At 32.4% G+C, this 12,833-nt stretch overlaps 1 protein-coding gene across 1 annotated transcript in view; it reads left to right on the plus strand.

The window, feature by feature from the left end:
- Positions 1-12,833, plus strand: part of Vegfc (vascular endothelial growth factor C) — a 112,199-nt gene that overhangs the window by 79,614 nt on the left and 19,752 nt on the right. The window contains exon 4 of the mRNA XM_020153148.2: positions 8,089-8,240. Coding sequence (XP_020008737.1) covers positions 8,089-8,240 — 152 coding nt within the window. The remainder of the gene's footprint in view (positions 1-8,088; positions 8,241-12,833) is intronic.

Consider the following 12,833-nt stretch of genomic DNA (forward strand, 5'->3'; position numbering starts at 1 on the left):
TCTTATGTTCCCTAATCTTTTTGTTCTTCATAATATTGACTCCCAAGTCTTTATATCCACTTGAGACTTCTCTCCTGATGTCCACACTACTCACTCATAGTTGCGATTTGACTTTCCCCCCTGACTAGTCAAAGTCAATTTTTTTGCATTGGTAGAAATCCCCAAAATAAATAAGCAAGTAAGAAAAATCTCATTTTTTCAGTGTTCTCTGAATACTAATCCACTTGGTCAAAACACATTCATCTAATTAACAGCCCAATCAATGATTCCTATAAAATAAGTATACCTTTCAAATATCTTTATAACATATCTAATATCTTCATTCTGCTGATCCCACTCTGATGTAGGCCACATTTATCTCTCACCTGGACCATTACACCTGGACCAGCCTAATGTCTGGTCTCATATATCCATTCTTATTTCCCTCTGATCTGTTGGCTACATTTTAGAAGTGAGTTTTTTTCTAAGTTTTTTTTCACTAGCATTGCATTCATGGGACTGAGCCAGCATTCAGCCACTGTACTGATAAGCTGATGTCTGCTGACTGGGTGTCTGTTCTGACTGGTATAAATGCACTAAATTGTTAAATAATTTTGAAAGGTATCTTTTTTAAGACAAAATCCCTCTATATGATTTACTGTGTCCTTCAATAATCTGGCTGTTCCTTCAGTCAGATTATTGAAGGACACAGTAAATCAAAGTCCTTCCTTTGATTTGTCACTGCTCTTCCCCTTAAAAACAGTTTCCACCAGGTTGTGTGACTATCTCTCATCTTCAAGTCATTACAGTGCTGCTCTTTGTGTTTGGAGCATCTCTTTACACACAATCCCCACATCTTTATTTACCTAGTTAATTTCTACTAATCCTTAGGATGTCATTTTCATGAGATACTGTTGTATGCGCCCATAGCATCCTGTGTGGCTCATATTTTCCCATCATTACCTCATCTGTCTGTCAGATTGTTTTACTCTCTAGGCTCCAGGTGCCATGAAAGCATAGCTTGTGTTTGGTTATTTACATTGAGCACCGTGCAATAAATGGCACAGGGTAAACACTGGGAAGAATAAAATTAAAACTTGAATAAAAGGAAACAAATTCAAGATCACAAGTAAGAGTGTTGAATATATTGATTTTGAGAGTCTGAATATTATTTGGGTGCAGATGCCAAAAGAATGTTGGACAAAGAATTCTAGCAAAGAAATTGAGTCTTTCTATGTAGATTTGGGAGGAACCATGGTATTAGTAAATATTATTTGAAGCCCTAGTGTGCTTGTGAATAGAGAATTCATTTATCAGAAAAGAAGAGCAAAAGTAAAGCCAAAATTCATCATTTATTGTCCACGTATTTCTTTCTTTGATTTTTTTAAAATATCATGCTCTTCTACTCAAAGAATCCACTCAGATGTTTTTGTTTGTAGTAAAAAAAAATTTTAACTTAAATTCAATTAGATAAGTGGTACTTCATACTACGTTTTACAGTAAGTAAACAGTGATGTATTTATCATTCCTTAATGGAGTTTACAATATGATCAAGAAAATAAACACTTCACAGGTAGTTAAATATAGTGTAAGTGTTGTGAAAGAGAAGTACAAAGATTTGGGGAAATGCGTTCAAGGAGATTTATAACTGAAGGGGCCCAAGTCATGAAACTCCTGAAGATAGTGTCAGGTTTCCCTTTCTGCTAATATTGTGACTTATACTTAAATAATAACCTTTTTCCTAAGTTTATCCAAATTATTATATTATTAATGTAATATACACAGAAAGTGTGAAGATTTCTTTTAAGTATTAAAGGGAATTATTTATTGCTAACCTTTCTGAAAGGGAAAAAAATGGTTTGATTTTGTTTGAGGTTCTAGACACATTTTTTAGTAACCAAAGTCACCAGCTGGAATTACATATATTGTAAGGATCATGTACCTTAAGTAATGTTAAACTCAAGTTGTTTTATAGAAACTTCATAGAATTAAAAAAAAATGGGGCTCAATGTAGGGCAGGTTATCAGACTGTGTGACGAAACCAGCTGTTGGTGGAAAAGTAAAACCATATGCACTGAGCATTCCAGGATGAAGTAATTGGTAACAACTGCTTCAAAGCCTTCTACAAGTATCTAAGTGACTGGAAACTTACTAGATTAAAAGCCTTCCTGACCTCTTTCATAAACATTTGCTTGAAGTATACCTTTCTATGAGAAGTTGTATGTTTAGGAAACAAAACTAAAAAATAGGAAGCAAATTTTGCAGAAGGTAAATTATTTGGTGGTGAAAGTAGAAACAGAAGAAAATCATCTGCTTTCAAGTCATGTTTTTGGATTGAAAAGTTGTCTGAGTGTTTCTATGTACATTATATAGTTTACTGAAGATATGAATGAATAATGAAAATTACTCAGTCCATGGTTTGTCTAATTGAATATCCTGGGATTAGCAATCAAGAAACCAGAGGCTTTTTGTGTAGTCAGTAGTGCTGGGCTAAAGAAATATTCATAATCTCTATGAGCTAATTCTGGTGTAGAGATATAGTTATTTAAAATTCTGTATTTCTGTCTCAAAAAGAAATTGCTATTTCTCTTTTCATTATTTTATGAAGAAATAATATAAACATAAGCATTACCAAATGAATTTTAGATAATATTTGATTAAGTAGAATAGTCTGTAATGTTTTACAGCAAAATATATTTAAGCTTCAGTAAAATTTGTAACCATATAATGAACGTAGAAGGTATTATTTTGCACTGCAATCAGGGATATTTCTTCCATTAATTAAACAGAATGCTATGGCAGTCTAAAGCATTAATTTGTTCCACTCATATGTATTCAGCTTGTAGAATGTGATTTGTATTGAATCTTTAGCAAATTATTTGGCAAGCACAGTTGTTAGGATTAAGTTTACCCTGATGTAGAAAAAGAACATTATACCAATAAGATTACCAGAAGTTTCTTTAAGAAAAATATTTGCCTTAAGAAAATCAAGAAGTCATCTGTGAAAAAAATATTACTTTTGTCCAAATAAAGATGATGACGTCCACAAATTTTATTCAGTATTTCTAAAATTCCCAGTTTGAGGTGTTAACTTTAATTATAGCTCTGTGTTTGAATTTTATGCATAACAATATATTAAAATTAATTCAGTGCCAAATGTAAACCTGTTAGGTTGCTATCTCCTATTCTTTCCAGACCCAATTCACATTTCATAAGTCCTTGATTGTCATCCATGTGGTTGGAATACTCAGTTGAATTGCTAACATGAACTCAATTTTCACTTTTCACATTTTTAGGCATTTTTCCTTTAATATTTAGTAGTTTTTAATCTGATTTTATAAATATTAATCATACTCTCTAAGAGATATATACTGTTTTTATATTTAATGGATTCAAGTTTGGAATATTTAATTTAAATTAAAAATGGCAGAAGAAAAATTGGTTGAATTTTAGGCTTAGAGATGTTTTTCAAAGGAGGAATTTGGGAATCATATTTGTAATTCATACAAACATTCTTTCTGAATTTTATAATAAATTGTAGCTCTGGTTATTTTTAGTAAGGAAGTTCCACACCTTTTTCTTGAATATCTTGTAAGATTAGTAGAAATGGGAATTGTTGCTTTACAACATTGCTATGATGAGGTGAACAACCTATTGTCTCAAATGTATTTTATTTGAAGTCTGTTCTTGCTGGTGAGGATTATCATGTAATATTCTTATTAAAGTGTACCAGTGACACCAACAGGGAAAGTAATGATCCTAACTTGTATACAAATTAATAGTACCTGTTGTTCAAGAACTGTTCACTACATTATATAAAACCATTTTAAAATACCAAATTATAATTGATTATATTAACAAATAAATTATGTTATCATTCAGTATTTACTAAATAAACATCATCCTATGGACTTATTAGCTAATGCTGAGCATAATGCATGCATTTTGAACTCTTAGAAATTAAATGTAGAATTGAAAACTCTATTATATACACATTAGCACATCATAGCCTGACAATAATATGAGGTTTCATATTTTATTAAAATATAGAAGAAAATTCTTATTGTCTCAAACACTGGTATGTTTACATGGATCTTGACTCTATTGAGAGAAAAATGGTAGTTTCTGTGGTGGGTCAGATTATCCAAGTAGGGAAGTTGCCAGTTATTTGAAAAATGTCTGCATTTATGTATTTACTTTGAAAGAGGTACATGTGAGTTTGAAAATGTACTTGTGGTTATTAGCTATTTTTTGGTTGAAAATAGTATATATTTTCTAAGCACATACTATCTGACTAGGAAAAAAGGTCTCTTGGCACATTCTTAGTAACAGTATTTAAATATATTAGTACAAATGTCAGAAGTCGGTCTGTAAACAAGAAAACAGAATTTACTATATGTATTCAAATAGCAATAGAAATTTTATTTGCAGCAATTTTTAATGGAAAAAAGTTAATCGGTATATACACATAAGACCAGTGCAGAAAAACACTGGAGAATTAAAGCAACTCCTTCAGTATAAGAGCAGCATAAGTAGTTATGTCTTATTGCACACATATGTGGTGCATTCTCGGGAGATGTTTCTAATGTTTTCGAAGTTGATAAGTGAACAAAACAAAATTATCTGAAATCTTTTCTTTTCATATTGGTCAAAGACGCCTTTCTCTAGACCCTTAAAGTTTTTCCTCACTGACATAGTCAAATAGGGAATTAAGGAAACTGCCTGAAAACCTCATGTCAAAACTTGAGGTTGTGTTTCAAGAGAAGAAAAATTATTTTAATTTTTCAGCCTATTTATTTCTGTGGACCAAATTAACTACATTCACCTGGCCAGTTGCTAACTTAGCCACAAATAAGAGAAATAGAGACGTTAGGAATTGTGATTTTTATTTCCTTTATTTTAGTTGACCTACAAGTAAAATTTTCTCTCAAATCATTTTAATGCTTATAAAAGCCCTTGAACTTACAGGGGGAAAGCTTTACAAACAGTGATTTGTTTTTAATGCCACTTTACCTGTCTCTTTATACTTTTACTCTATATTTATCAATATAAGTGTCTTCCAACCTTTGAAAGCCCTATTTATTTTTCCAGGATGATGCTTCTTAATATGTAAATAAACTATTCCCAAACTCACCAGAACATTCTTTAAAATCCTAGTTCCCAAATGCACACTGGTACTTTTGGGCAGATCCTGATTATGAATGGAAGACCAGGAATGGAAGATATTTATCCATGCTTACTGGTATTTTTATCATGGCTTCTTTCCCCTTTGGAAAACAGGTCAGAGAAAAATAGCCCTCATTGGGAGCAGGAATGATCCAGTCAAGGGTTAGAGATAGGAAAACACCAACTCTTTTGCATAACTGTTATCTCAACTAATGATTGTCCTTCACTGTCAGGCTCTGTGCTTCCTTCTGTCACAGGAGACAATGCCAAACCTTGCAATAACAAACATTCTGTAAGGAAAAGTGTTCCTGGTGGCCAGAGCAACCTGAGCCCTCTCTCTCCTCATATGGGGACTTTCCTTTTGTCGTTTTTTTCTGCTGCTGCTCCTCTCCTACAGTCACTGCCTGATCACATTCCATAGAGTTTCTTCTGGTACTTATTGTCTCCACTCAATTCTTATCATATTTGATTTCTGAGACGTTTGACTCTATGAGCACACACAGGTTTTTGAAGCTCTCCTCTCATTCTTTGGCTTTTCCTATTTTAGCAATACTTCCCTCCTAGTCCTCCAGCTTCATGTTATGTGTCTTCCCAGATATACTTCAAGTTCATTCCAAATGCTCTTTCTAAGTAATCTCACCAAAAACCCAGGATTTCAGTTACAGCTTATATATTCATGACTTCTATGTAGCTATAGCTCTAGGCTCTTGTACCTAACTGCTATTAGACATACATTCTTAAGCCATTTTTTTTTGCTGACCTGTATACATTCCCACCATTTATACTATTTATACTGTAAACAACCCAATCACAAATTGTGTAAATATAAAAATTAAAGGCTGAGGATGTAGTTCAGTGGTAAAATACTTGCTTGGCATGTGCAAGGCCCTGATTCCCATCCCCAACACCATGAAAAAATTAAATAAGTAATTTATAAGTTTACTTAAAATTTTCTATTTTATAAACCATTTCATATGTATTCTACAGTGCTGATTCTTAACATAGGATCCATAGATCTCTTTTAAAATAGAAAAATTTTAGTGTATGTAGATCCTACAGAGTTCTCTCATAAAATAGTTCTAAATAGTGCCAAGAATTTCTATCATTGCACCTAATTAAAAGTTTTGTCCATGCAACATAAACAATCACATTTTAAAGACCTATATAATGCTGAAAAAAATCATAATTTTGACAGACAATACTATATTGAGGCTGTTTATATAGAATAGACAGCATTATGGAAAATACCTATAATCTTAAGAATTTATGCATATGAATAACTCACACATGCATAAAAATATGCATACCACATTCATTATCTTATATAATCTTTGTAATTATCCCATGAAGTATTGTATCAGATGTTATCCTTAGATTATTGATTATTAGAGAAAGTACAGATTCATGAAGTTGAATCATTTTTCTAAATTCGTACAATTTAAAACTGTGGGAGCTGATGAAAGTATCCTCACTGGGTATAATCCCATGTCCATGTCTCCTGAAATATGTCCTTATGCTAAGAAAATAGTTGAATTGTTAATGAACTTATTAAAAATGCATTTCAAATGAAGAAAATGTGCATCATATAAATTAGATATTTCTTTTTTAGTAAATTTTTGATGGATGCATAAAAACACAAAAATTATGTATATGAATGATGTACATGTGATATTTTGATATAAGCATACACTGTGTAATCAGGTTAAACATACCTATCTACTCAAAACTTCATCATTTACTCTTCCTCTCCCCAGCCTCTGATAACCATCATTTTCCTCTTAATTTCAATATGTGAGATCCTCTGGTACCTGCCGTTTTGCGTATGCTTATTTCACTTAACATGATCTCCAGTTTCATCCATGCTGTTGCAAATGATAGTGTTTCATTGTTTAAAACTCATGTAAAACATTGGTGTGGACAAAAATTCTGCCCCCTCGATATTTCCAGAGCTCTTCAAAGGATGGCATGAAATTACAGGAAGTGGCCAAATTTCAAGACTGCCTAGTAGTCTACCCTTTTTAGCACTGATCAGATGCCGTAGAGTACCAAATAAATACATGGCTCAGCTATCACTATACTACTAAACATTGATCTTGCCAAACAGCGAATAGACAGGATTTCACATTTATCTTTTTTTCTGGTAATAATTTAGAGTTTAGCAACATTGGGAATTTAAATCCACTTAGTTTTACTTAATCAGTTCAGAACATTGCTTTTTGGAGGACAATAGAAGCTCTCCATACATAAGGTATTCAGAATGAGGCCTTAGTTAAACCACACTTTAAGACTCTATTCTAGAATCCTATAAAATGCTCTACCTCATTTCATACTCATTTTTATAAGACCTTTGTGTTTTTTTAAAACATAAATTCATAAGAGACCTGAGACATGTTAAACTACTTTCAGGGAGAAATTTAATTTGGAGTGAAAATTAATTACATAATCTCTGTAATTTATGTCTATGTATTCATTTTACATAAAATAGGACTATCCAAGCATTTCCAAGTTGTGCATCTAACAGCTTTGCTCTTAAATCACAAAGATGTTTACTACTGATGATCCGTTCCACTTTTTAAATCTCTGAAATATTTTAAACTTTGATGTCAAATAGTCTAGGACTCTGAAGCAATTTTTTTCTTGAATGCATTGGTCTGTCACATTTCTGCTCTGTAATCATTAGTTGGTTATCATGATTTTAATATTCCTCATAACTAGTGACATGAGATAAGCATATGAACTACTCATTATTCTGATAAAAGATAGTATTCAGGAGCAAAACAGCTTTTACTTTGTAATTATAAAAACAGTAGTGTCCTGCCTATGTTACGCAGCACCACCTAGTCATAAAAAGTTAATGTCACTCTTTTTTGGACTCCAAAATTGACCATAAAATGCTTTATAGCATCTATATAATTTTTTCTTCTTTTTGTCCCTTCTTTATAGTTGTTTGAAATTACAGTGCCTCTCTCTCAAGGCCCCAAACCAGTAACAGTCAGTTTTGCCAATCACACTTCCTGCCGATGCATGTCTAAACTGGATGTTTACAGACAAGTTCATTCAATTATTAGACGTTCTCTGCCAGCAACATTACCACAGTGAGTATGAATTAAATCTATTTTTCTGCATCCTCTATTAATATAGATTATTTTCAAGAAAACACAAGTATATTAAAAGAAGTTTGTGAAATTTTCTATGCTTTGAATCAAATACAAAACAAAGAAAAAAATGTTTAGTACAATATGAAAATAAAATTTAACAGAAACAAGGTAATCCATTTTATTAGCCAGATGTTCACAATATAAAAAATATCTCTATGGAGTAACACACCATTCTTCATCCTATCAGGCAGATAGACTGATTAGATGTTCTTGAAATTAGAGTTCTACCATATATGTTAAAATTTAAAACATTTAAGCCTTGATAATATTTAAGTCTAACATAAAAAGTAGCTAAAATAACTATCAATAAACAATATGACATCTATTAACATTCACTTGCCTTTCCTGTATGTATAATTGGTTATATGTAATATATTATAATTGAAATTATGTACATACATTCCTATTTCATCAGCAAAGATTGATTACCAAAATAGTGCTTAATTTCTTGAAAGAATTTTCTCTGCTTATTACTTCAAATTGGCAATCAAACTATCACTTATTATTCAAATTGTCTTCTCATCTCATTTTTTAATTTGGCAAGCAATAGCATTTTATTTGAGAGAAAGAGCTGGATAAAGCATCATATCCTGACCTGTGAGTCGCTTATGTGGAATCACTATGCCTTACTGTTTGAGATGTAGGAAATTTCTATCTCGCAAACACAGTCACAGCTTAGGTCTTTGTTCTTTAGCATTTCCAGTGCATATGGAATATGTAGATGAATGAAGTGTAGATAGTTCAAACACACATAAGTGTAAATAAATTGATTGACAAACATCTATATTACAACAAAATTAAGAAAACCTTGTATTTAGGAGAATTGGCAATAAGCATAATATGCAAAAAGTGGTCTTTCCCATCAAATCTCTTTATACTACTCTACTTAGTATGGCAGACCAGAGGCCCTATCTCAGGGCACTTTAGGGAAAAGTCAAGGATAGTTTAATTTGATTAACAAAGATCTGTCCACTTTGTCAAGAAGAACAGATCTTTTTTTTTATTTCCTTTATTCATATGTGCATACAATGATTGGGTCATTTCTCCCCCCTTCCTCCCACTCCCTCTCTTTTCCCCAGCCCCTCCCTCTCTCCCTCACTCCCTCACTTCCAAGCAGATACTGTTTTGTCCTTATCTCTAATTTTGTTGAAGAGAGAGTATAAACATTAATAAGGAGGACTAGGGGTTTTTGCTTAGATGAGGTAAGGATAGCTATATAGGGAGATTCCTAGCATTGCTTCCATTTACATATGTGTTACTTTCTAAATTGATTCTTCTCGAACTAACCTTTTCTCTAGTTCCTGGTCCCCTTCTCCTATTGGCCTCTGTTGCTTTTAAGTTTCTGCATTAGTTCCTTTGCATTGAAGACATCAAATGCTATATTTTTGGGGGGTGGGGGTTTACCTACCTATCCTCATACCTCCCTTGTGTGCACTCACCTTATCATGTGATCAAAGTCCATTCCCTTTGTTGTGTTTGCCCTTGATGTAAAGTCTGCATATGAGGGAGAACATACAATTGTTGGTCTTCTGGGCCTGGCTAACCTTGCTCAGAATGATGTTCTCCAGTTCCATCCATTTACTTGTGAATGATAAGATTTCATTCTTCTTCATGGCTGCGTAAAATTCCATTGTGTGTAAATACCACATTTTCTTAATCCATTCTTCAGTAGTGGGGCATCTTCGCTGTTTTCATAGCTTGGCTATTGTGAATAGTACTGCAATAAACATGGGTGTACAAGTACCTCTGGAGTAACCTGTGTTCCATTCTTTTAGGTATATCCCCAAGAGTGGTATAGAAGAACAGATCTTACAAACACTTGGGAATAAATTCATGATGATTTAAGAAAGGACAATAGCCACTTGAACCAAAAACTCTGTCATTGTATGTGCTATTTTTGTCACACAACCTAAGAGTTATAGTCACTTTTTGGGCCCAGTTTCCCTAATCAACTCATCTATTCTGACACCGTCAGCCATTATTTCTGTGGTCATGGTTTCCAAAATTACATTTGAAGATCTGATCATATTCTTGACTTGCACTACTTTATCTAAACTTATCTTATATTTCTGTGTAATCACATTAGAGATGAGTACAAAACCAAACATTTATCAAATCCCTTTTGTATCTCCCTTATTTGTAGCAGTGCTCTCTCATGTTCTTTGGGTCTTTGAAATCACATAGTTGTCATTAATTACCTCATCTTTGATCCCACCCAACCATTCTTCATTATTTGGGGAGAGAGGTAGATATCTATTCCAGCTTATGTTTCATTTTCATCACTTCCATCCTTCATCCACTTTATTCTGTGTGTATGTCTGAGGTAATTCAGCAGTGTCAAGCCAGTTTTCTAGCATCAATTCTTTCTCTCGTTCCTGTGTAATGTCATAGGTAAGCTTTTAACAGCCTCATTTCATTCATCTAACTAGAAATAGTGACTGTCTACTGCTCAAAGAATTAAGTACAAATTTCTCATCATCTTTTTCTGCTAATGATTTTAATTCTCATTTTGTCTTCCATTATTCACCAAGTCTGTTTCATAAAACCTGATTCCCTGAACACAAAGTTTATTTCCTCCTCAGTATCTTGTTTCTAGACTAGCCCTACCTTGAAATAAGCTCTTTTTCTTTTCTGCCTCTCCAAAGTCCTATCCATTTCTCAGAGTTCAGGTAAATGTCTCTCTCCTGCATTTGTCTTTTCAAAATACCACAGCCGTGTTTGCTTCATGAATTCCATAGCAGTTACTGGATTTATTTTGTCCTTGCATGGCTTTATCGGGGTCTGTAAAGGTTGCCTGTGAAACTGAATTGTAAGAATGTCTTAGGAAGGCTAATATTCCCTATAATATCCAATTAATAACACTCAAAAATAATTGAGCCATTGAAATGTTCTCACTCATATATAATTGTCTCATGGAATCTTTACAAAACTCATCTGTGGGTTCAGTAGCATTGATTTTATGCAGGAAACATACTTCAAAGCTGTGGGTAAACTATGCCCTGTACTGACTAATAAATGCTTTTAAAGTAAAAATAGCTTATTTATCTACATATATTTCAAGTATCTGGCATGCTTTATTCATGTTTCCATCATTATTCATTCATATAACTTCCATGTACTGTTTGAGGTCAAGAAAGGACAGAAGTACAACAGAAAAGAGCCTGAGCCTTAGAGTGGGCCAAGTTTGAATATGAATTCAGGTCTACCACTAATTGTCTTTTTATGATTCAGAAGGTATATCAAAACTCTGCACTTCAGTTTGCTTGTATAGAAACTAAGATGTAAAGAGCATTGACAGATACAGTGTGTTTATGCAGTGCTTAGCATAGCATTTGGCATTCAAGAGGCAGTCATTAATGAACAGATGCATGTCTGATCTCCTCATCCTTGTTTTTAGGTGTATTTTTTTATCTCCTATGTTTTTAGTGTGTTTTGTTTTACTACTACTTATAAAAAAAAGCATGCTATTTTCCAAACCATTAAATGTGTGGTGTATACATATATATATATATACATATACATATATACACACATATAGTGTATTATATGTGCATATAATATATACAAAGAGTATATAGTTTAAAAAGGAGTCATATAACTTTACGTACAAGATATATGTATAAAAATAAAACTTTTAAAGTATCACTTAAGAATATTTTTCCCTTAGTAGAGTGCTGCTTAACCATTTTCACTATCATTTCCCTAAGGATCTTTTATAAACATGTCTTCCTAATCACTATTCCCATGAAATTTTAATACTATAGATATGCTGCATATTTCCTAATGTACTGTGTGTATAGCTGTGCTTTATATATAAAAAGAAGTATAAAAAGAAGCATAATGTTTACTTTTTATTCAATATAAGATTAAAGTGACAGAATAAAAAGTTTAAGTTAAAGTTAAATATTTAAAATTTAAATCTATTAACAGTTCATATAATTTCATAACTATTATACTGAGAATCTTTTAAGGTAATTCATTTACTTATGTAAATGGTAATATATCAAATTACATATGCAAAGTAGCAATTTATGTATATTTATATATAATATAAATATACAATAACAATACAAATAAAATCATTAGTTTTCTAGCACAAGTAAAATTATTTTAAAATTAATAACTTTAAAACTATTTTTGGAGAACTTAACTTTTAGTTTTCCTTGCTATGAAGAAACAATTGTAACTGGTTGTTATTAAGTTAGATATTGTCAACTTTTTTCTTCTTAGCAGCATTTGACATAATGATGATATGAATAACTTTGTAGAATTAATAATAAAATATGAACTATTTTCATTTCATTTTCTAACCTCAAGTCACTCAAAAGCATCAAGGTCCAACCATAAGCAACCACAAGGCAACCGAAGGCAAACAATGGGCACACATAAGCACCTCTCACTATATGCCTTTGAGATTGTGCAGCTGATCAAGAGAAAGTCCTGTAACCACAGCCATCTATTTACCATAAATTTTGCAGGGTTTTCTTGCATGCCCTTTGGGTCTGATGCCAAAACTACTCATGTAATAAC

This window comes from Castor canadensis, chromosome 14 (genome assembly GCF_047511655.1).
Source record: "Castor canadensis chromosome 14, mCasCan1.hap1v2, whole genome shotgun sequence".
NCBI classification, from domain to species: domain Eukaryota; kingdom Metazoa; phylum Chordata; class Mammalia; order Rodentia; family Castoridae; genus Castor; species Castor canadensis.